The following is a 26238-nucleotide window of genomic DNA, read 5'->3' on the forward strand; positions in this document are numbered from 1 at the left end:
GTATAGTATTTATATGACTGAGAAATTAATCACACATATATTCAATTTGTCTTATAAAAGTTGTGTGCAAAATTTTGAAAGATGTAAATTCAATAATTTTATTTATTTGGACATTTGTCAGGCTATAATGATAATCTCGGTGGTAGTAGCAGAAGTCGGCAAATCTCCATATTTGTATGCAACAGAAAACACTGGAGGTGACTGGAAATCCCCATAGGAGAAAAAGGAATGTACTGTGAACAATTTGGGCACCATATTGAAAGATTGAATTAACACATAACAAATAACTTTACAAACTACAGATCAAATGAAAGAATTAAAGAGGAAAAGAATAATATTACTTCAATGGTATTTACTGAGTGTTGATAGAGGCAGTTTAATAAAAGAATCTTTGGCTATTTTGCCCAAGAGAAAACAGAGGCAAAACGGTTTCATGACTGCGTTAAAGAAAAAGGCAGAGTGGACAGTCAAAAATGAGTTCAGAGGTTTTTCTGAAAATGGTGGAAAAGACAACGATGCAAAGAAAAAATGGGGAAGGGGTGAAATGATAGAATCAGAAATTAAGGGTGTGGTTTGCAAAATCTTGCTCTCAAAACTGTCAAAGGAACCACTAATGACATAAAGTGCAGTATAATAATCAAAATAATTCTAAAAAAAAAAAAAAAAAATTACATCAAATGACTTCGATACACTTGTCACCTAATGTGGGTCATTTTGCAATACACCAAAAGGTCAAGCTGACTGTGTAACTATAATGATTAATGGAAAATCTCATATAGAAATGTGAAACAAATACTAACAAAGAGATAGAGGGGCTGGCCAGTACTTACCTCAGCTCAGTACAGCCGATAGATACACACAAAACAAAACCGAAAATTTATGTTCCTAGCTTTCGGAACAAATGTTCCTTCATCAGGGAGGAGAGAGGGGAAAGAAAGGGAAGAAGGGAAAGGAGATTCAGTTACTCACAACCCAGGTTATGAAGCAACAGGGAAAGGAAAATAGGGAGGGTAGCAAGGATGGAGGCATGGTTGTCAGAGGGAAGCCAAAGATATTCTACTGTAAGTACTGTGCCAGCTTCAAACCAAAGAGGATGCATACAGAAGTAAAGAGGTATATAGTATAAAGATAAACACAACTATGCAGGATGAAAAGATGCGTGAATGGCTAAGAGGAAAGGGAAAGAGGAGAAGACTGAAGAGTAAATGGGAGTGAGGTTGTTTAACGTAGGTTCAGTCCAGGGGGATGGCGGGATGAAAGGATGTGTTGGAGTGCAAGTTCCCATCTCCGCAGTTCAGAGGGACTGGTGTTGGGTGGGAGAAGCCAAATGGCACATACGGTGTAGCAGGTTCCTAGGTCCCTAGAATTATGCTGCAGGGCATGCTCCGCTACTGGGTATTGGGCATCTCCTAGGCGGACAGTTCGTCTGTGTCCGTTCATGCGCTCAGCCAGTTTAGTTGTTGTCATGCCGATGTAAAAGGCTGTGCAGTGCAGGCATGTCAGTTGATAAATGACATGTGTAGTTTCACATGTGGCCCTGCCTTGAATTGTGTACGTTTTACCAGTAGCGGGGCTGGAGTAAGTGGTTGTGGGGGGATGCATGGGGCAGGTTTTGCAGCGGGGTCGGTTACAGGGGTAGGAACCGCTGGGTGGAGAAGGTAGTCTGGGAATATTGTAGGGTTTAACAAGGATGTTACGGAGGTTAGGGGGCCGACGAAAGGAAACTCTGGGTGGTGTGGGGAGAATTTTGTCAAGGGATGATCTCATTTCAGGGGTTGACTTGAGAAAATCATATCCCTGGCGGAGTAATTTGTTGATGTTTTCGAGGCCAGGATAATATTGGGTGACAAGGGGGATGCTTCTGTGTGGTCTGGGGGTAGGAACATTGTTGTTGGACGGGGAGGAATGTATTGCTCGAGAGATCTGTTTGTGGACAAGGTCTGCAGGATAGTTGCGGGAGAGGAAAGCACTGGTCAGGTTATTGGTGTAATTGTTGAGGGATTCGTCACTGGAGCAGATACGTTTGCCACGAATACCTAGGCTGTAGGGAAGGGAGCGTTTGATGTGGAATGGATGGCAGCTATCAAAGTGAAGGTACTGTTGTTTGTTTGTGGGTTTGATATGGACAGAGGTGTGGATGTGAGCTTCAACAAGATGAAGGTCAACATCCAGGAAGGTGGCTTGGGTTTTGGAGAAGGACCAGGTGAAATTCAGATTCGAAAAGGAGTTGAGGTTATGGAGGAAATTAAGGAGTGTTTCTTCACCATGAGTCCAGACCACAAAGATGTCATCTATAAACCTATACCAGGCCAGGGGAAGCAGCTGTTGGGCCTTCAGGAAAGCCTCCTCCATGCGGCCCATGAAGAGGTTGGCATAGGACGGAGCCATCCTGGTTCCCATGGCCGTTCCCCTGATTTGTTTGTAGGTCTGGCCTTCAAAAGTGAAGTAATTATGGGTGAGGATGAAGTTGGTAAGTGTGATGAGGAACGAGGTTTTTGGAAGATCTTCGGGTGGGCGTTGGGAGAGGTAGTGCTCAAGGGCAGAGAGACCATGGGTATGTGGGATGTTTGTGTAAAGGGATGTAGCATCTATGGTGACAAGAAAGGTTTCAGGTGGGAGAGGAGTGGGAATGGATTTGAGGCGTTCTAGGAAATGGTTTGTGTCTTTGATGTAGGATGGGAGTCTGCGGGTGATAGGTTGGAGGTGCTGGTCTACCAGAGCTGAGATACGTTCGGTTGGGGCTTTGAAGCCTGCTACAATGGGACGGCCAGGATGGTTCTCTTTGTGGATTTTGGGTAATAGGTAGAAGGTAGGGGTACGTGGCTCAGGTGGAGTGAGTAATTCTATGGAAGCCGTTGTGAGGCCTTGTGAGGGACCTTGGATTCTTAGGATTTTTTGCAGCTCAGTCTGGATGGAGGGAATGGGATCCTGGGTAACAGCTTTGTAGGTTGAGGTGTCGGAGAGTTGACGCAGTCCTTCTGCCACATACTCCACACGGTCAAGTACGACAGTTGTGGAGCCTTTATCCGCCGGGAGGATGACGATAGAGCGGTCTATTTTCAGCTCCTTAATAGCACGGGATTCAGCTGGGGTGATGTTGGGGGTTGTTGGGATGTTCTTCAAGAAGGACTGGGAGGCAACACTGGATGTGAGGAATTCCTGAAATGTCTGCAAGGGATGGTTTTGGGGGAGGGGAGGAGGATCCCTTTGAGAAGGCAGTCGGAACTGTTCTAGACAGGGTTCAACACTGGGTCTAGTATTTGGGGGCTGTGTTTGGGTAGTGAAGTGGTATTTCCAGTTGAGGTTCCGGGTGAATGAGAGGAGATCTTTAACCAGGGCAGTGTGGTTGAATTTAGGCGTGGGGCTAAAGGTTAAGCCTTTTGACAGAACAGATGTCTCTGGAGGAGAGAGGGATCTGGATGAGAGGTTTAGGACTGAATTGGGACTGGCGATATGTGGCATTTGACTGTGGTTATAGTTGAGATTTGGTCTGTGTGGGGTATGTGCTGGGATGGGGAGATTGAGTAGGGTGGCTAGGCTAGGTTTGTTGGCTATGAGGGGGGTTTGTTGAAGGTTCTGTTGTGGTTGGTGTTTGTGAGGGATAGGGAGAGGGACCCCACTTCTTAGGTGTTGCACTAGCACTGTGGATAGTTTTTTCAGGTGTTGTGTGGCATGGAACTCAAGTTTGCAGCTGGCTTCTGGGATGATGTTCTTGAGTGTGTTCTCCAAGCAAGGGTTTGAGAGGTGGAGGACTTTGAAGAGAGATAGGAGCTGTTGGGAGTGGTGGTTACATGAAGTAGTGTAGAGATTCAGGACAAGTTGGGTAAGGGCTAAGGATTGAAGGTTCTGGAAGTCCAGGAGAGACTGGTGGAAGGAGGAATTGCACCCGGAGATGGGAACTTTTAAGGTAAGCCCTTTAGGGGTAATTCCAAAGGTTAAGCAGGACCGGAGGAAAAGTATGTGGGATTGCAATTTGGCTACGGTGAATGCATGTTTCCGGAATGAATGTAAATAATGTGGTATAGGATTAGGGTACATAGTGGGTAACTGGTGGGTAGGGAAATTAAATAACTAAAATTGAAATAGTAGTCATAAGAAGGAATAAAATGCGGAGGGAAGGACGAGAAAGAAAGAAATTGTGTTGGTAATGTTCAATACCAAAGGAAGACCACTAATAAGAAAAATACGGAAAAAGTTGACCAGACCAAGCAAGTATGTCCAGATCAGGGGAAAAGAACACACGTTGCTCAAAAACAGAGATAGCGAGTGGCGAAAAAAGGATCGCGCGTGCTGCAAAAGATGTCGCGCGTACCGCAAAAAAGATCGCGCGTACCGCAAAAGCGATCGCGCGTGCCGCAAAAAGATCGCGCGTGCCGCAAAAAGATCGCGCGTGCCGCAAAAAGATCGCGCGTGCCGCAAAAAGATCGCGCGTGCCGCAAAAATGTCCCAAAAAAATTTTCTTGTGGCAGAGAAAGATAGCCAATGGCACAAAAATATCGCCAGCAACAAGAAATCGACGGAAATGGATGATACTGGTAGGTGTGGAAGAGATTGTTGGCAGTGATTGTTGGCTGGAAAACAGTGAATAACGAACGTTAAAACTATGGGATGTAGAATAAATAAATCAATAAATAAAAAAGAGAAGAGGACTATAAACGGAACAAGATAATAGGAGGAAGATGAAACTAGCACAGTCGGTGACGAAAATATTTGTTTATGGATATATAAAACACTGAAGAAGAGAAAATGTTAAGATGACAGACGTAAGTGATAGCTAACAAAAGGGACAAAACAATGAAGGATGTGGACCATATAGGTGATCTAAATGATTAATGGAAAATCTCATATAGAAATGCATTCACCGTAGCCAAATTGCAATCCCACATACTTTTCCTCCGGTCCTGCTTAACCTTTGGAATTACCCCTAAAGGGCTTACCTTAAAAGTTCCCATCTCCGGGTGCAATTCCTCCTTCCACCAGTCTCTCCTGGACTTCCAGAACCTTCAATCCTTAGCCCTTACCCAACTTGTCCTGAATCTCTACACTACTTCATGTAACCACCACTCCCAACAGCTCCTATCTCTCTTCAAAGTCCTCCACCTCTCAAACCCTTGCTTGGAGAACACACTCAAGAACATCATCCTAGAAGCCAGCTGCAAACTTGAGTTCCATGCCACACAACACCTGAAAAAACTATCCACAGTGCTAGTGCAACACCTAAGAAGTGGGGTCCCTCTCCCTATCCCTCACAAACACCAACCACAACAGAACCTTCAACAAACCCCCCTCATAGCCAACAAACCTAGCCTAGCCACCCTACTCAATCTCCCCATCCCAGCACATACCCCACACAGACCAAATCTCAACTATAACCACAGTCAAATGCCACATATCGCCAGTCCCAATTCAGTCCTAAACCTCTCATCCAGATCCCTCTCTCCTCCAGAGACATCTGTTCTGTCAAAAGGCTTAACCTTTAGCCCCACGCCTAAATTCAACCACACTGCCCTGGTTAAAGATCTCCTCTCATTCACCCGGAACCTCAACTGGAAATACCACTTCACTACCCAAACACAGCCCCCAAATACTAGACCCAGTGTTGAACCCTGTCTAGAACAGTTCCGACTGCCTTCTCAAAGGGATCCTCCTCCCCTCCCCCAAAACCATCCCTTGCAGACATTTCAGGAATTCCTCACATCCAGTGTTGCCTCCCAGTCCTTCTTGAAGAACATCCCAACAACCCCCAACATCACCCCAGCTGAATCCCGTGCTATTAAGGAGCTGAAAATAGACCGCTCTATCGTCATCCTCCCGGCGGATAAAGGCTCCACAACTGTCGTACTTGACCGTGTGGAGTATGTGGCAGAAGGACTGCGTCAACTCTCCGACACCTCAACCTACAAAGCTGTTACCCAGGATCCCATTCCCTCCATCCAGACTGAGCTGCAAAAAATCCTAAGAATCCAAGGTCCCTCACAAGGCCTCACAACGGCTTCCATAGAATTACTCACTCCACCTGAGCCACGTACCCCTACCTTCTACCTATTACCCAAAATCCACAAAGAGAACCATCCTGGCCGTCCCATTGTAGCAGGCTTCAAAGCCCCAACCGAACGTATCTCAGCTCTGGTAGACCAGCACCTCCAACCTATCACCCGCAGACTCCCATCCTACATCAAAGACACAAACCATTTCCTAGAACGCCTCAAATCCATTCCCACTCCTCTCCCACCTGAAACCTTTCTTGTCACCATAGATGCTACATCCCTTTACACAAACATCCCACATACCCATGGTCTCTCTGCCCTTGAGCACTACCTCTCCCAACGCCCACCCGAAGATCTTCCAAAAACCTCGTTCCTCATCACACTTACCAACTTCATCCTCACCCATAATTACTTCACTTTTGAAGGCCAGACCTACAAACAAATCAGGGGAACGGCCATGGGAACCAGGATGGCTCCGTCCTATGCCAACCTCTTCATGGGCCGCATGGAGGAGGCTTTCCTGAAGGCCCAACAGCTGCTTCCCCTGGCCTGGTATAGGTTTATAGATGACATCTTTGTGGTCTGGACTCATGGTGAAGAAACACTCCTTAATTTCCTCCATAACCTCAACTCCTTTTCGAATCTGAATTTCACCTGGTCCTTCTCCAAAACCCAAGCCACCTTCCTGGATGTTGACCTTCATCTTGTTGAAGCTCACATCCACACCTCTGTCCATATCAAACCCACAAACAAACAACAGTACCTTCACTTCGATAGCTGCCATCCATTCCACATCAAACGCTCCCTTCCCTACAGCCTAGGTATTCGTGGCAAACGTATCTGCTCCAGTGACGAATCCCTCAACAATTACACCAATAACCTGACCAGTGCTTTCCTCTCCCGCAACTATCCTGCAGACCTTGTCCACAAACAGATCTCTCGAGCAATACATTCCTCCCCGTCCAACAACAATGTTCCTACCCCCAGACCACACAGAAGCATCCCCCTTGTCACCCAATATTATCCTGGCCTCGAAAACATCAACAAATTACTCCGCCAGGGATATGATTTTCTCAAGTCAACCCCTGAAATGAGATCATCCCTTGACAAAATTCTCCCCACACCACCCAGAGTTTCCTTTCGTCGGCCCCCTAACCTCCGTAACATCCTTGTTAAACCCTACAATATTCCCAGACTACCTTCTCCACCCAGCGGTTCCTACCCCTGTAACCGACCCCGCTGCAAAACCTGCCCCATGCATCCCCCCACAACCACTTACTCCAGCCCCGCTACTGGTAAAACGTACACAATTCAAGGCAGGGCCACATGTGAAACTACACATGTCATTTATCAACTGACATGCCTGCACTGCACAGCCTTTTACATCGGCATGACAACAACTAAACTGGCTGAGCGCATGAACGGACACAGACGAACTGTCCGCCTAGGAGATGCCCAATACCCAGTAGCGGAGCATGCCCTGCAGCATAATTCTAGGGACCTAGGAACCTGCTACACCGTATGTGCCATTTGGCTTCTCCCACCCAACACCAGTCCCTCTGAACTGCGGAGATGGGAACTTGCACTCCAACACATCCTTTCATCCCGCCATCCCCCTGGACTGAACCTACGTTAAACAACCTCACTCCCATTTACTCTTCAGTCTTCTCCTCTTTCCCTTTCCTCTTAGCCATTCACGCATCTTTTCATCCTGCATAGTTGTGTTTATCTTTATACTATATACCTCTTTACTTCTGTATGCATCCTCTTTGGTTTGAAGCTGGCACAGTACTTACAGTAGAATATCTTTGGCTTCCCTCTGACAACCATGCCTCCATCCTTGCTACCCTCCCTATTTTCCTTTCCCTGTTGCTTCATAACCTGGGTTGTGAGTAACTGAATCTCCTTTCCCTTCTTCCCTTTCTTTCCCCTCTCTCCTCCCTGATGAAGGAACATTTGTTCCGAAAGCTAGGAACATAAATTTTCGGTTTTGTTTTGTGTGTATCTATCGGCTGTACTGAGCTGAGGTAAGTACTGGCCAGCCCCTCTATCTCTTTGTTAGTATTTGTGTAACTATAATGTCAAAGAAAGGTAGCTTTCCTCCATTTTCACAAAAAACTTAAATGTTAAGAAGGATGCTGCTCTGAATTTTTGCAATGTTCCCTTGTCATACGCCCAAATCAAACAGTAATCTTCAATATATGGATTATTCACTATAAATGGTGCACACTAATATTAGCAGTGGTATTACCATTAATTATTGTGGTGGTAACAGTAACGATAAATAACAGTGTTTCTTCTGACAAGGATACAAGCTGGATCTTCAACATCTGGTTCTGGCATATCAAAGAATGGATGTATGGCAAGCAGTTCTGGCACAAGAATTAGTGTCAACTCTGGGTGCTGCTGCCCAACTTTCTGCAGGCAACACCAAGTAGACTTGCGATCCTGTAACATAACCAGCATTTAATTATGTACTAGATTCATTAATGACACAAGGGCTACAGATTCTCAAACACTGCGCACACACTGGAAAGCTATCTAAAATGGCATTTAGGCAACAGCAATGTCAATGCATATAACTTAATACTCAGATGCTACATGAGCATCTAGTTCAGTTGTTGCATGTATCACACAAGATTAGTTCCCTGCTTTTCTCCAGCATTCGGTTTTAGTTACCAATCTGCAACTGCTAGGGTTTTGTAAGGAAGGAAGATTTCTGATAACAATTCAAATTCCTGTGTCATCAAAATAAAACACTATTAAATTCGGTATATACATCACCACGTTTTATTAGGTAGAATGCTAATGGGGTTCCAATATCCTCATCCTTCTCTGATGTATGTACTTGTCCACACAGCCAATTATTGAATGGTTTAATACATACTACTGCAGAATCCTTACCTTGAACTAAGGTATTTTTAAAATACATAAAATTATTTGTAATTCAGATATTGGTTTAAAATCCCAGATCCAAATATTATCATCATGTTACAATAAATAATCACTCTGCTGTACACTGTTCAACTCTTATTCATCACATCTGAACTGATTGTATGAAACTTTTTAATTCCACGTGACAAGGAAAGTGCAGAAATCATCTAAATGACACATATGAAATGGCGAACAGCTAACATCAAAAAGAGTAATATTTCTGATTTTGAAAAGGAGTTAGTTAGTTAATTTCATGTTCCACGGGGATCATTTGTATGATAAATCATAATGACATGGAACAATCACTTTACATCCATATTGCAAATTAATTTGTAAAGATGGCTATGTCCTGAACATTTATAAGTTTTAAAAAATATATACAGATATCAGTTAGTAATTCCCACCCACTGCCTTTTACACATTACAGCAATAGAACATTTTCTACGGAATAGAAGGAATTGTCAATGAGAGACTTTTTCAGTTTGTTTTTGCTGCCTCTCAGACATTTTACACCACTGGGTAAGTTATCAAAAATTTTAGCTGCAGCACTGTCTACTCTTTTTGTGCCAAAGGAAACCTTAAAGTGGAGTAATGAACGTTGTTTTTCCTTCTGGTATTGTAATTATGTGCATCATTGTTCCTTTTGAACTACAGTGAATTATTTACAACTAACTTCATAAAGGAATAAATGTACTATACTGTGAAGCAGTAGCCAGAATTCCCAATTCCTTAAACAGATCTCTACAAGACAATCATGGATAAGCAGCATATATTATTCTTACAGCACATTTTTTAACAATGAAGACTGTCTTTCTTAAAGATAAGTTACACCAGAACATTATTCCATATGACATTGTTGAATGAGAATGTAAAAAATATGTCAACTTCCTGATCTGTTTCGCCCCCAGATTTGCAATGATTCTAAGTGCAAATGTAGCTGTACCAAGTTGTTTTAGGAGTTACAAAATGTGCTTTTTCGCATTTAAATTCTCATTGGTGTGGAGACCTTAGAATTTTGACATTTCCACCCTATTTCTTATTTCATTGTCATTTGTTATAATTGGCGTTGTGCCCCTAGATGTGCAGAACTGAATATGTCGGATCTTTTTAAAACTAAGGGTGAGACCATTTGCAGAAAACCAATCAATGATACTTTTAGAAACATTGTTTTTCATTTCTTCCATTTCTGTGTGTATTCTTGAACTGATTGCAATACTAGTGTCATGTGCAAAAACAACTAATGCTCCTTGTTGTATATTCGACAGAAGATCATTTACATATGAAGAACAATAATGGGTCTAAGGTTGAGCCTTTATGAACCCCATATGTGGTTTCTCCTCAGTCGGAATAATGGCCCCTACTTCATTGGTTGAATTACTAAGTACAGCTGTCTGCATTCTTTTGGTTAAATATGGTATTATCCATTGGCTGGCTTTAACACCAGTCCAACAAAGCTTCAGTTTTTCTAGGTGAATACTATGATTCACAGTCAAATGCCTCAGATAGGTCACAGAAAATACTAACTGGCACTATTTTATTATTTAATGCTTGTTAAACATGGTGAATGAACATGTAAAAGGTATTCTCAGCCGAGAAAGTTTTCTGAAATCCAAAATGTGATTTGCTGAGAATATTATTCTTGCTCATGTGAGATACTATTTTAGAATACACCACCTTCTAAAAAATTTTGAAAAATGATGTCTTCAGTGAAACAGGCTGGTAGTTATTCGCATCTCTCCTATCACTTTTCATATGGAGGGGTTTGATAATTGCACATTTCAGTCTCTCTGGAAAAATACCTTGATTTAGTGATGCATTACATATTTGAAATAAGACAGAGCTTATTATATGGGAACAAATCTTAGGTACTCTTCTGAAACACTAGCAGCACCACAAACGTTTATTACACACATTTGCTACCTGCAACATATCATTTATAGCCCATCCATCCCATTCAGAAGTGGTGGTATTCCATTCTGTGGCTAACTGTCCTGTCTCTCATGTGACTACATTCCATACAGCCTTAAGTCAACTGTTGGAATTACTGATTTCCGACATTATGTGCACGTTCTTTGTTTTTTTTTAAATGACTTTTCTTAGTAATTTTTCTAGTGTGTAACTACTACAGGACCTCCACTTGTTCTTGCCAACAGACACATTTCCCTTTTCCTTTCACAAGATACTTTAATCCCTTTAGACAGAGAGAGAAATATGTGCTCCAACTTCTCTTCTTGTATAAATCTGCTCTTCCATTCCTGCTCTGTGGCACTCACTTTTAATTCCAATAGTGTCCAAGTTGTTCAGAGTTTGAATATCAGTTTAATACCAAAGATATTAAGGATTTATTTGTTGACACATATAAATGTTGGTCTTTGAACTTTATTTTTATTCTGTGAAAAGTTTCATAAAAATCCACCAATCCAATGACAGTAGATGAGCAGTTTACCGCAGAAGAACTGTTACATTCACAGGGGAAGCAAAAATGTGTAGAAAGATTGGAGTGACATAACAAATGAGTAGACATGTGTAGACTCAAATGGACAGTATCAATTCTGTTTCTTTACTATCGTCCCTCAAACACATTTTTTGGTGAAGCGCAAAATCATGTATTTAATAAACTGATCATCCAGTTGATAAAACTTGTCGCAGCACTATGACAGACTTCAGCATAAAAAAAAACATTTGTGCACTAAAACTCTATTAGAAATCGTTCCTCAGTAACTGGGCAATGTTGTTTACTTTGTGTTGAGGTATTATAAAATATTAGACATAGTGTCGATTTATATGCATATTTGTATTCATATCTATCCTACCATGACTTTTCACGTGCTGACATTATAAAACAATATGAAGATGAAGCAAATTAAAATAAAAAGATACATTACAAATATTTTAGATTTCACTTTTGTTGGTGATTTAAGCTGAAACAATTAAAATACGGCTGAATATAGAAGCCCATTCTGAGTGTCCAGGCAATATTTACAACTCCAAGTTATTATTGTTATTTTCAACAATATATATATCCAGTTTACAAAAACCCTTATTTTACAGAATCTTGAAGAAACTTACAACTGGGTATTTCTTCAAGTTTTCCAACAAAGCTTCAACACACATCTGCAAGCAACCTTTGCTGGAGAGGCGGCATGAGGCAAGCATCTTATGTAGTCCTTCCCTCACATCAATGGAGAAATCCTACAAAGAAAAATAAAATTATGTAGTGTAGTTAAAATGTAAACAAATTACAATACACCAGATGTGGCACACAGTGTTATTGTTAGGGGGTGCCTACAAATTATGCACAGTGCCAACCAGTTCCTGTTGTCAAACTCATTATGCCAAGTGTCAGACATAAGTAAAGATGATAGTCAAAGTACTTACTTATTGGTGGACTGAACTTAAACACTCTAAACTACAGTCCATATTGAAATTCGGTTAGATTAGTCAGCAATCAACTGCTGTGTGAAGTTGAACTATTTTCAGAACTTTACATCAATGTCACGGCTTTCCTGCAAGCAAAAGCTGAACATACTTTTCTGTAGATTATTTTAATAAATGGTTGTCTTTGTTACTCCTGTTTATCACAGTTATTCTGCCACATCTACATCGATACTCTGCAAGCCACCATACGGTGCGTGGCAGAGGGTACCTTGTACAGGGTGTATACGTGGACAAGGAAAAAAAATTCCCGGATTTTTCCCGGATTTCCCGGTTAAAAATACACTTTCTCCCGGATGAAAACACAGTTTTTCCATGTTATTAAGTGAGAGTATATTTTCCCTTGGAACTGTAAAACTTATCATTTCTTTGAATGGTTATGTCTTTATACATGGGCGTAGAATTTCCCAGCACTTTAGAAAGTATAAATTCGAATCCCACCATGTTACTTTCCGAACCGTGTAATCGAGATTGCGATACGCTTTTGTAAGTGAGTCATTGCTCATGTCATGTGATCCCGCCAGCCGATGACAGCGGATATTCAGAGCGTAGGACACGTGATATAGTCCGCTAATAGCAACATCACTGTTACGTAGAGCGGATACACAAGCAGGAAAAGTTAATGTTTTAAATTAATATACATAGTGTTGCTACAAGAAAAGAAAAGCTTTCACGTACAACATTGGTCTCTAAGGTTAATAAGCTGCAACAGAAGCTTAGCTTTCACATATAATGTTGATTTTTCTTGCCCGTGTTACACTTTAAGATACATCACACAAAAGTGCCAGTAAAATTTTTAGGCGAGTCCAGTGACTTGTTCTCAAAGTTTTCCACAAATAAATTAGCTACCGCAGAGGAGCGAGAGCTTCCCGTAGCACTACATAAATTTGCTCATAATAACGACACGATTGTCTGATCTGGGCTCGAAATACTTCTAATGGCTCGTCATCAAACGCTCTGTGATTTAAGGAATTCATCGAACATTCTTACACATAGTTCCACTTGCGAAAGAGAAAATTTGCATTGAAAGTAACGTTTTTCAAACCACCATTCGCAATATTTTCCCGCGACCTGTTAGAAATAGGTTCGTTTCAGCAGTCGTCAGACAGCGCCAGGTAACAGGCGCGACCGCGCTTTGGCAGCTACGATGACGCAGGAAGCCCATATGTTCGTATGTGTAAAACATTAAAAGATTTTACGTTATGTCATAAAAGAAAAGAGGCCGAAATATCGTTGTCTAATACTGGGTAAGCTGTTAATACAAATACTACCCATGACTGGTGTGGTTTATCGATCTGATTACGTTAATTTTGTCACTGTCTGCAAGATAAAACAAAATAGGTATTTCTAACACTGCAGACCCCCCATGAACCATGGACCTTGCCGTTGGTGGGGAGGCTTGCGTGCCTCAGCGATACAGATAGCCATACCGTAGGTACAACCACAACGGAGGGGTATCTGCTGAGAGGCCAGACAAACATGTGGTTCCTGAAGAGGGGCGGCAGCCTTTTCAGTAGTTGCGAGGGCAACAGTCTGGATGATTGACTAATCTGGCCTTGTAACAATAACCAAAACGGCCTTGCTGTGCTGGTACTGCGAACGGCTGAAAGCAAGGGGAAACTACAGCCGTAATTTTTCCCGAGGGCATGCAGCTTTACTGTATGATTAAATGATGATGGCGTCCTCTTGGGTAAAATATTCCGGAGGTAAAATAGTCCCCCACTTGGATCTCCGGGCGGGGACTACTCAAGAGGATGTCATTATCAGGAGAAAGAAAACTGGCGTTCTACGGATCGGAGCGTGGAATGTCAGATCCCTTAATCGGGCAGGTAGGTTAGAAAATTTAAAAAGGGAAATGGATAGGTTAAAGTTAGATATAGTGGGAATTAGTGAAGTTCGGTGGCAGGAGGAACAAGACTTTTGGTCAGGTGAATACAGGGTTATAAATACAAAATCAAATAGGGGTAATGCAGGAGTAGGTTTAATAATGAATAGGAAAATAGGAATGCGGGTAAGCTGCTACAAACAGCATAGTGAACGCATTATTGTGGCCAAGATAGATACAAGCCCACACCTACTACAGTAGTACAAGTTTATATGCCAACTAGCTCTGCAGATGACGAAGAAATTGAAGAAATGTATGATGAAATAAAAGAAATTATTGAGATAGTGAAGGGAGACGAAAATTTAATAGTCATGGGTGACTGGAATTCGAGTGTAGGAAAAGGGAGAGAAGGAAACGTAGTACGTGAATATGGATTGGGGCTAAGAAATGAAAGAGGAAGCCGCCTGGTAGAATTTTGCACAGAGCACAACTTAATCATAGCTAACACTTGGTTTAAGAATCATGATAGAAGGTTGTATACATGGAAGAACCCTGGAGATACTAAAAGGTATCAGATAGATTATATAATGGTAAGACAGAGATTTAGGAACCAGGTTTTAAATTGTAAGACATTTCCAGGGGCAGATGTGGACTCTGACCACAATCTATTGGTTATGACCTGTAGATTAAAACTGAAGAAACTGCAAAAAGTTGGGAATTTAATGAGATGGGACCTGGATAAACTGAAAGAACCAGAGGTTGTACAGAGTTTCAGGGAGAGCATAAGGGAACAATTGACAGAAATGGGGGAAAGAAATACAGTAGAAGAAGAATGGGTAGCTTTGAGGGATGAAGTACTGAAGGCAGCAGAGGATCAAGTAGGTAAAAAGACGAGGGCTAGTAGAAATCCTTGGGTAACAGAAGAAATATTGAATTTAATTGATGAAAGGAGAAAATATAAAAATGCAGTAAATGAAGCAGGCAAAAACGAATACAAACGTCTCAAAAATGAGATCGACAGGAAGTGCAAAATGGCTAAGCAGGGATGGCTAGAGGACAAATGTAAGGATGTAGAGGCTTATCTCACTAGGAGTAAGATAGATACTCCCTACAGTAAAATTAAAGAGACCTTTGGAGATAAGAGAACCACTTGTATGAACATCAAGAGCTCAGATGGAAACCCAGTTCTAAGCAAAGAAGGGAAAGCAGAAAGGTGGAAGGAGTATAGAGAGGGTCTATACAAGGGTGATGTACTTGAGGACAATATTATGGAAATGGAAGAGGATGTAGATGAAGAATAAATGGGAGATATGATACTGCGTGAAGAGTTTGACAGAGCACTGAAAGGCTTGAGTCGAAACAAGGCCCCCCGGAGTAGACAACATTCCATTGGAACTACTGACGGCCTTGGGAGAGCCAGTCCTGACAAAACTCTACCATCTGGTGAGCACGATGTATGAGACAGGCGAAATACCCTCAGACTTTAAGAAGAATATAATAATTCCAATCCCAAAGAAAGCAGGTGTTGACAGATGTGAAAATTACAGAACAATCAGTTTAATAAGCCACAGCTGCAAAATACTAACACGAATTCTTTACAGACGAATGGAAAAACTAGTAGAAGCCGACCTTGGGGAAGATCAGTTTGGATTCCGTAGAAATACTGGAACACGTGAGGCAATACTGACCTTACGACTTATCTTAGAAGAAAGATTAAGGAAAGGCAAACCTACGTTTCTAGCATTTGTAGACTTAGAGAAAGCTTTTGACAATGTTGACTGGAATACTCTCTTTCAAATTCTAAAGGTGGCAGGGGTAAAATACAGGGAGCGAAAGGCTATTTACAATTTGTACAGAAACCAGATGGCAGTTATAAGAGTCGAGGGACATGAAACGGAAACAGTGGTTGGGAAGGGAGTAAGACAGGGTTGTAGCCTCTCCCCGATGTTATTCAATCTGTATATTGAGCAAGCAGTAAAGGAAACAAAAGAAAAATTCGGAGTAGGTATTAAAATCCATGGAGAAGAAATAAAAACTTTGAGGTTCGCCGATGACATTGTAATTCTGTCAGAGACAGCAAAGGACTTGGAAGAGCAGTTGAATGGAATGGATGGTGTCTTGAAGGGAGGATATAAGATGAACATCAACAAAAGAAAAACGAGGATAATGGAATGTAGTTGAATTAAGTCGGGTGATGTTGAGGGTATTAGATTAGGAAATGAGACACTTAAAGCAGTAAAGGAGTTTTGCTATTTGGGGAGCAAAATAACTGATGATGGTCGAAGTAGAGAGGATATAAAATGTAGACTGGCAAAGGCAAGGAAAGTGTTTCTGAAGAAGAGAAATTTGTTAACATCGAGTATAGATTTAAGTGTCAGGAAGTCATTTCTGAAAGTATTTGTATAGAGTGTAGCCTTGTATGGAAGTGAAACATGGACGGTAAATAGTTTGGACAAGAAGAGAATAGAAGCTTTCGAAATGTGGTGCTACAGAAGAATGCTGAAGATTAGATGGGTAGATCACATAACTAATGAGGAAGTATTGAATAGGATTGGAGAGAAGAGAAGTTTGTGGCACAACTTGTCCAGAAGAAGGGGTCGGTTGGTAGGACATGTTCTGAGGCATCAAGGGATCACCAATTTAGTATTGGAGGGCAGCGTGGAGGGTAAAAATCGTAGGGGGAGACCAAGAGATGAATACACTAAGCAGATTCAGAAGGATGTAGGTTGCAGTAGGTACTGGGAGATGAAGAAGCTTGCACAGGATAGAGTAGCATGGAGAGCTGCATCAAACCAGTCTCAGGACTGAAGACCACAACAACAACAACAACAACACTGCAGAAATTGTAACACACACCAAATAAACGAGACTGTTTTTGCACAAATGGTCATCTTTATAACACGACAGAATATAATTCACGAAGACCAACATAAAATGCCTATTAGGCCTACTACAAGCAAATAGTTTAATGTTAGAAAATAGTTTCACATTTCATTCATATGCCCCAGTTTCTCGAGCATGAGATCGAATAGTAGTAGTACGAGATTTTTACTTAAATTTGGAATCGTCATATTCTTCCCTAATTGGTGTGATGTCCGCATTTCTTCTCCTTCCTCGTTCTAAGAAACAATCTTGTCATGACTAATTCTGGAACTATTCCTGCATTTGTCAAAATTTAGTCGCTGGTTAACTTCACTAACCCTGTCAGAATCACCGGTTTAGTTATCCCTGATTTTTCTCCGGTTAGGCGTTGTTATGTTCGTACAAACCACTTTCCGCACTACTTCCAGAATAGAAGTTAAGCAGCTGCTAGACGGGGACTGTACAACTGGCCCTTACAAGTGTAGCGATCTGGCCAAAAATTTTCTGACAAAATTTCATTTTCTTGGATACACCGGGAAGATAATACGTAATCTTTCTTACCTGTTATTCCTGTTAGCCGTTTATTTCCACTCTGGTAGTCTGACTCTATGGATTTCGCTAGCAATTATAACATAGCTGATCATTCCAAACCCAATCAACCACATAATCAGACAGTGAGCGGTTGGCGTTCCCTCGTTCGGCATTACTCCGCTCAGCTCGTATAACCTGGTCCCCTTTTGTTTGCAGGAAAGTTTATTTCTAGAAGCGACGAGGATTCCCCTGACAGACATCACGTACACTAGGCATGCATTCAAAAATTAACTTATGATTCATTCAGAAATCAACTTACAGAGTGTGTTCAAAAACCAACAGGGATGCGTTTCAAAATCATGAGTAATCGATAGTCCAACATGCGCTGGATGCTAGGCTCTTTGTGAAACATGATTTTTTTCTTCTCAAGAATATGAATTTGGCGCCCCCTCCTCCCCCCGTAATTGTCATTCGGGTCAGATACATCGCTTTGTCCCGCCACTCAACTGCGCATGCGCATGAGCCCGCTCGTAACTGCTATAACAAATCTAGTTAAACCATTGTGACGTCACACTCATCGGAGACATTTTGTTGTTATGAAGCATTGCATAGTCTTCCTAAGGCCTTTGGCACATTTTGCTGTTGGCAAACGTTTGTATGAGCATTGTGTTTTGTTGTTGTATATGGCACATTTCCTTTGCAATTTATGTTTTATTTTCATATTTTTTTCTCATTCAAGTTTTATTTTTGTAGTATTATTCTGCAGTAGCGGGATAGAGTAATACCCTTTGTTAGAGTATCGATTCTTACCAGTCGAGATTACAAAAATTTAACTGAAACCTAAAATAACGAAAAACTCCCGGAATTCTAAAAAATTCCCGGGTTTTTCCCGGATCTCCCGGTTGTCCCGGGTCGTATACTCCCTGTTGTACCACTATTAGTAATTTCCTTTCCTGTTCCAGCCGCAAATAGAGCGAGAGAAAGAGGATCCTCTATATGTCTCCATATGAGCCTTAATTTCTCGTATCTTATCTTAATGGTCATTACACACTATGTATGTTGGTGGCAGTAGAATCATTTGGCAGTCAGCTTCAAATTCGGGTCCTCTAAATTTTCCCACTAGTATTCCAGTTCCCAAAGCATCTCGATAACACTTACATGCTGTTAGAACATAATGGTAACAAATCTAGCAGTCTGCCTCTGAAGCAAATCTAGCAGCCTGCCTCTGAAATACTTCAATGTCTTCCTTCAATCCAACCTGGTATGGATCACAAACATTCAAGCAGTATTCACAAACAGGTCACACCAAGGTCCTTTTTGTCTATGTCATCTTGTATCTTCCTACAGTCACTCAACTTTGACACTTGACTGTACACCACAGCATCATCAGCGAACTACCACAGATTGCTGCCCACCCTGTTCACCAATCATTTATGTATATAGATAACAACAGTGGTCCTATCACACTTCCCTTGGGCACTCCTGACAATACGGACGCAGGAGGAGCTGGCCAATGTTCGCGAACAGCTGAGCGTGTTGATGGCCGCGGTCAGCCGTCTTCAGGCTGCTGCCTCGGAGTGGAGCGGCAGTGGGGAGTCTGGTGCGTCGCAAGGTACACCCCAGGTGTTACATGCTTCACCCACTGTCCCTGCTGTCGAGACATCTTCGCGGGTGCCGGGCGCGGTTGGGCCACCCTCTCCCCAAGGGGAGTGGCGGGTTCAGCGGCGTTCGCGGCGCACGAGGCGGAAGGTCAATGTGGAGGCTGGCCGTGTGGCATCGCCCGCTCTGCCTGTGAGGGGACATGTGGCTGCTCCTTCAGCAAGGTCCGAGCAGGCACACGGGGGGAGGGGTTTATTAGTTATTGGGAGCTCCAACGTTAGGCGGGTGATGGAGCCCCTTAGGGAAATAGCGAGAAGGTCGGGGAAGAAGGCCAGTGTTCACTCTGTCTGCTTGCCGGGGGGTCTCATCCGAGATGTGGAGGAGGCCCTACCGGCGGCGATAGAGAGCACTGGGTGCACCCGACTGCAAATTGTTGCTCATGTCGGCACCAATGACTCCTGCCGTCTGGGTTCAGAGGTCATCCTCAGTTCGTACAGGCGGTTGGCGGAATTGGTGAAGGCGGAAAGCCTCGCTCGCGGGGTGGAATCAGAGCTAACTATTTGTAGTATCGTTCCCAGAACCGATCGCGGTCCTCTGGTTTGGAGCCGAGTGGAAGGCTTAAACCAGAGGCTCAGACGATTCTGCGGAGATCTGGGGTGCAAATTTCTCGACCTCCGCTATCGGGTGGAGAAATGTAGGGTCCCCCTGAATAGGTCAGGCGTGCACTACACGCCGGAAGCGGCTACAAGGGTAGCGGAGTATGTGTGGAGTGCACATGGGGGTTTTTTAGGTTAGAGAATCCCCTCCCTAGGCCCGACAAGACTCCTCCTGAGACGCGGCATGATAGGAGTAAGCAAAATGCAACAGGGAATAACAATATTAATGTGCTAATAGTAAACTGCAGGAGCGTCTATAGAAAGGTCCCAGAACTGCTCTCATTAATAAACGATCACAACGCCCATATAGTACTAGGGACAGAAAGTTGGCTGAAACCAGACGTAAACAGTAACGAAATCCTAAACTCAGATTGGAATGTATACCGCAGAGACAGGCTGAACAGTGAAGGGGGAGGCGTGTTTATAGCGGTAAGAAGTGCAATAGTATCGAAGGAAATTGACGGAGATCCGAAATGTGAAATGATTTGGGTGAAGGTCGCGGTTAAAGCAGGCTCAGACATGGTAATTGGATGTCTCTATAGGCCCCCTGGCTCAGCAGCTGTTGTGGCTGAGCACCTGAAGGATAATTTGGAAAATATTTCGAGTAGATTTCCCCACCATGTTATAGTTCTGGGTGGAGATTTTAATTTGCCGGATATAGACTGGGAGACTCAGACGTTCATAACGGGTGGCAGGGACAAAGAATCCAGTGAAATTTTTTTAAGTGCTTTATCTGAAAACTACCTTGAGCAGTTAAACAGAGAACCGACTCGTGGCGATAACATATTAGACCTTCTGGTGACAAACAGACCCGAACTATTTGAAAAAGTTAACGCAGAACAGGGAATCAGTGATCATAAAGCGGTTACGGCATCGATGATTTCAGCCGTAAATAGGAATATTAAAAAGGGTAGGAAGATTTTTCTGTTTAGAAAAAGTGACAAAAAGCAGATTTCAGAGTACCTGTTGGCTCAACACAAAAGTTTTGTCTCAAGTACTGATAGTGTTGAGGATCAGTGGACAAAGTTCAAAACCATCGTACAATATGCGTTAGATGAGTATGTGCCAAGCAAGATCGTAAGAGATGGAAAAGAGCCACCGTGGTTCAACAACCGAGTTAGAAAACTGCTGCGGAAGCAAAGGGAACTTCACAGCAAACATAAACATAGCCAAAGCCTTGCAGACAAACAAAAATTACGCGAAGCGAAATGTAGTGTGAAGAGAGCTATGCGAGAGGCGTTCAATGAATTCGAAAGTAAAGTTCTATGTACTGACTTGGCAGAAAATCCTAAGAAATTTTGGTCTTATGTCAAAGCGGTAGGTGGATCAAAACAAAATGTCCAGACACTCTGTGACCAAAATGGTACTGAAACAGAGGATGACAGACTAAAGGCCGAAATACTAAATGTCTTTTTCCAAAGTTGTTTCACAGAGGAAGATTGCACTGTAGTTCCTTCTCTAGATTGTCGCACAGATGACAAAATGGTAGATATCGAAATAGACGACAGAGGGCTAGAGAAACAATTAAAATCGCTCAAAAGAGGAAAGGCCTCTGGACCTGATGGGATACCAGTTCAATTTTACACAGAGTACGCGAAGGAACTTGCCCCCCTTCTTGCAGCGGTGTACCGTAGGTCTCTAGAAGAGCGTAGCGTTCCAAAGGATTGGAAAAGGGCACAGGTCATCCCCGTTTTCAAGAAGGGACGTCGAACAGATGTGCAGAACTATAGACCTATATCTCTAACGTCGATCAGTTGTAGAATTTTGGAACACGTATTGTGTTTGAGTATAATGACTTTTCTGGAGACTAGAAATCTACTCTGTAGGAATCAGCATGGGTTTCGAAAAAGACGGTCATGTGAAACCCAGCTCGCGCTATTCGTCCACGAGACTCAGAGGGCCATAGACACGGGTTCACAGGTAGATGCCGTGTTTCTTGACTTCCGCAAGGCGTTCGATACAGTTCCCCACAGTCGTTTATTGAACAAAGTAAGAGCATATGGACTATCAGACCAATTGTGTGATTGGATTGAGGAGTTCCTAGATAACAGGACGCAGCATGTTATTCTCAATGGAGAGAAGTCTTCCGAAGTAAGAGTAATTTCAGGTGTGACGCAGGGGAGTGTCATAGGACCGTTGCTATTCACAATATACATAAATGACCTGGTGGATGACATCGGAAGTTCAATGAGGCTTTTTGCAGATGATGCTGTGGTGTATCGAGAGGTTGTAACAATGGAAAATTGTACTGAAATGCAGGAGGATCTGCAGCGAATTGACGCATGGTGCAGGGAATGGCAACTGAATCTCAATGTAGACAAGTGTAATGTGCTGCGAATACACAGAAAGATAGATCCTTTATCATTTAGCTACAAAATAGCAGGTCAGCAACTGGAAGCAGTTAATACCATAAATTATCTGGGAGTACGCATTAGGAGTGATTTAAAATGGAATGATCATATAATGTTAATTGTCGGTAAAGCAGATGCCAGACTGAGATTCATTGGAAGAATCCTAAGGAAATGCAATCCGAAAACAAAGGAAGTAGGTTACAGTACGCTTGTTCGCCCACTGCTTGAATACTGCTCAGCAGTGTGGGATCCGTACCAGATAGGGTTGATACAAGACATAGAGAAGATCCAACGGAGAGCAGCGCACTTCGTTACAGGATCATTTAGTAATCGCGAAAGCGTTACGGAGATGATAGATAAACTCCAGTGGAAGACTCTGCAGGAGAGACGCTCAGTAGCTCGGTACGGGCTTTTGTCAAAGTTTCGAGAACATACCTTCACCGAAGAGTCAAGCAGTATATTGCTCCCTCCTACGTATATCTCGCGAAGAGACCATGAGGATAAAATCAGAGAGATTAGAGCCCACACAGAGGCATACCGACAATCCTTCTTTCCACGAACAATACGAGACTGGAATAGAAGGGACAAACGATAGAGGTACTGAAGGTACCCTCCGCCACACACCGTCAGGTGGCTTGTGGAGTATGGATGTAGATGTAGATGTAGATACCCTTGTCTCTGATGAACACTCGCCATTGAGGACAACATACAGGGTTCTATTACTTAAGAAGTCTGCGAACTGCTCGCATATATGTGAACTTATTCCATATGCTCATACCTTCATCAACATCCTGTAATGGGGCATTTCTGGAAATTTAGAAATGTGGAATCTGCCTGTTGCCCTTTATTCATAGATCTCAGTATATTACGTGAAAAAAAGGCAACCCGAGTTTCGCATGAGTGATGATTTCTGAAACCGTGCTGATTCATGGATATAAGCTTCTCAATCTCAAGAAAATTTATTATATTCAAACTGAGAATATGTTCAAGGATCTGCAGCAAAACAAAGTTAGGGATGCTGGTCTGTAATTTTGTGGGTCCATTCTTTTACCTTCGTATTACTGGAGTTGCCTGCACTTGTCTCCAATCGCTTGGGACTTTGTGTTGGGCAAGAGATTCACAATAAATGCAAGCTAGGTAAGGGGCTAATCCCATAAAGTACTCTTTGTAACACCAAACTGGGATACCCTCTGGACCTGGTGACTTATTTGCTTTCAAATCTTTCAATTGTTTCTCTATGCCAGAGGTGTTTATTACTGTGTCATCCACATGGGAGTCTGTCCGGTGGTAAAATGATGGTATGTTTGTACAATTCCCCTGCATGAACTATTTCTTGAACACAAAATTTTAAACTTCAGCTTTTGTTTTCCTATCTTCAACTGTCACACCATACTGGTCAACAAGGGACTGAATGGAAGCCTTAGACCTACTTAGTGATTTTACACAGGACCAGAGCTTTCTTGGGTTCTCAGCCAGATCTTTTGTTATGGTATGATAGTGATAGTTGTGCGATTCATGCATAGATCTTTTCACAGATGCATGAATTTCTACTAACCATTGCTTGTCATCATTTGTGCATTCTGTTTCAGAAATACAGCTCTGTGACGTAATGGTAAGCATGTAGTAGGCCACTTTCCTACAGCCCTGGAATTCCACAGCTGGCGGTTCACTTCTTGTTATTTTTAATTTGGGTGCCTAATTTACTGATAAACACAACAACAGGACACCAAAATAATATAAGTCTAGGAATTTTACAAAAGACAAAAGAAGAGTGCTATTTATAAGTTGCTGAAAGTAGAATACTGTGAGCAAGGTAAACAGAAACACAGAAAAGTGTCATACTCATACTTTTGGAGATGGTATTGTGTGTTCTTTCACTGGAAGATGAAAAACAAAACGATAGGTGAAAAAAAAAATTAAAAAGGATGTACAAATGGTGCAGGAGATAAAAAAATTCACTAAACTGTTTTCAAGACTTCTCTTGAGCCTCCATTTGTTTTCACCATCAGATGATTGATTTAGTCATCTCAGGTACCACCAAAGTATCTTACCAAGTTAATTTATTCAAATAATCTACACTGTGAGTCCCTACTTTCAGCTGTTCTGGTTTCTTTTTTACAGGGTGGACGCGGATAATTCACTGTAGAAAACTACAAAATTACAAAGAGAGAGAATGGCTGATCAGTACTTCAGTAGTTACCGCAAGGACAAAAATTGAAGCACTGTCAATACACATTAATCCTAGCTTTACGATAATATTATTTCCTGCTTCAGAGAGTTGGTCCCTTATCCTCATAAGCAATGGCCCCCTTATACTGCAGTCCTATCTTTCTTTCCTCTCTGACGGAGGAACTAACAGTTTCAAAAGCTAGGGTCCGTGTTCCCACTAATAAATTGTATCTCTATGTCACCTTATTCTAGGGGATAGGTTAGGAGCACACATGTCACCTGAAGTACCATACAATTGAAAAACTTGACTGATATGGCTCAATTTCCCTCTTTCGGGACTCCACCCAATCATGCCATATGAATATACCGGGTGATCAAAAAGTCAGTATAAATTTGAAAACTTAATAAGCCATGGAATAATGTAGATAGAGAGGTAAAAATTGACACACATGCTTGGAATGACATGGAGATGGAGTTATATTTGGGGGGGGGGGGGGGGGGAGTTCACAAAATGTCCGACAGATGGCGCTGGACAGCAAAACTGCTACCGTGATGGGTGAGAGGTACACCGATATGTTACAGAATCGCATCATCCCCAGCCTGGCTGATAAACACCTGCTGGAACGTACGTTGTTTATGCAGGATGGCGCTCCACCCCATATTGCTAGACACGTGAAAGATCTCTTGCGCGTGTCATTTGGTGATGATCATGTGCTCAGCTGCCACTTTTGTCATGCTTGGCTTCCCAGGTCCCCAGACCTCAGTCTGTGCGATTATTGGCTTTGAGGTTACCTAAGTCGCAAGTGTATCGTGATCGACCGACATCTCTAGGGATGCTGAAAGACAACATCCGACACGAATGCCTCACCATAATTCCGGACATGCTTTACAGTGCTATTCACAACATTATTCCTCGACTACAGCTATTGTTGAGGAATGATGGTGGACATATTGAGCATTTGCTGTAAAGAACACCATCTTTGCTTTGTCTTACTTTGTTATGCTAATTATTGCTATTCTGATCAGATGAAGTGCCATCTGTTGGACATTTTTTGAACTTTTCTATTTTTTTTTGTTCTAATAAAACCCCATGTCATTCCAAGCATGTGTGTCAATTTGTACCTCTCTATCTACATTATTCCGTGATTTATTCAGTTTTCAAATTTATACTGACTTTTTTATCACCCGGTATATTTTTAAATTTGCAATTTTAAATGCTATCTTTATTCAATGCATCTGTTGTCTTTAAAATTGTAAAATAACAGCCGACTAAATCGATCAACTCATCGAGGTTACAGTAACTGTATTATAGATGTGAATGTGGTCAAATTAAATCAGATTATGCTGAGGGAATTAGATGAGGAAATGATACACTTAAAGTAGTAGATGGGTTTCACTATTTGGGCAGCAAAATAACTGATGATGGCCGAGGTAGAGAGGATATAAAATGTAGACTGGCAATGGCACAAAAGCATTTCTGAAGAAGAGAAAATTGTTAATATCAAACATAGATTTAAGTGCTAGGTAAAAGTATTTTGTATGGAGTGTAGCCATGTATGGAAGTGAAACATGGACGATAAACAGTTTGGACGAGAAGAGAATAGAAGCTTTCCAAATGTGGTGTTACGGAAGAATGCTGAAGATGAGTAGATCACGTAACTAATGAGGAGGTACTGACTGGAATTGGGGAGAAAAAGACATTTATGGTCCAACCTGACTACAAGAAGGGATCAGTTGATAGGACTCATTCTGAGAAATCAAGGGATAACCAATTTAGTACTAGAGGGAAGTGTGGGGGGTAAAAATCATAGAGGGAGTCCAAGAGTTGAATACAGTACGCAGATTCAGGAGGATGCAGGTTGTAGTAGCTATTCAGAGTTGAAGAGGCT

General features: G+C 42.2%; 1 protein-coding gene across 1 annotated transcript in view; it reads right to left on the minus strand.

Moving 5' to 3' along the window:
* Positions 1-26238, minus strand: part of LOC126161424 (integrator complex subunit 4) — a 134775-nt gene that overhangs the window by 44429 nt on the left and 64108 nt on the right. The window contains exons 10-11 of the mRNA XM_049917223.1: positions 11991-12113; positions 8300-8435 (exon numbers count right to left, since the gene is read on the minus strand). Of these exons, the coding sequence (XP_049773180.1) occupies positions 8300-8435; positions 11991-12113 (259 nt within the window). The remainder of the gene's footprint in view (positions 1-8299; positions 8436-11990; positions 12114-26238) is intronic.

The sequence above is a fragment of the Schistocerca cancellata genome, chromosome 2 (genome assembly GCF_023864275.1).
Source record: "Schistocerca cancellata isolate TAMUIC-IGC-003103 chromosome 2, iqSchCanc2.1, whole genome shotgun sequence".
NCBI classification, from domain to species: Eukaryota; Metazoa; Arthropoda; class Insecta; order Orthoptera; family Acrididae; genus Schistocerca; species Schistocerca cancellata.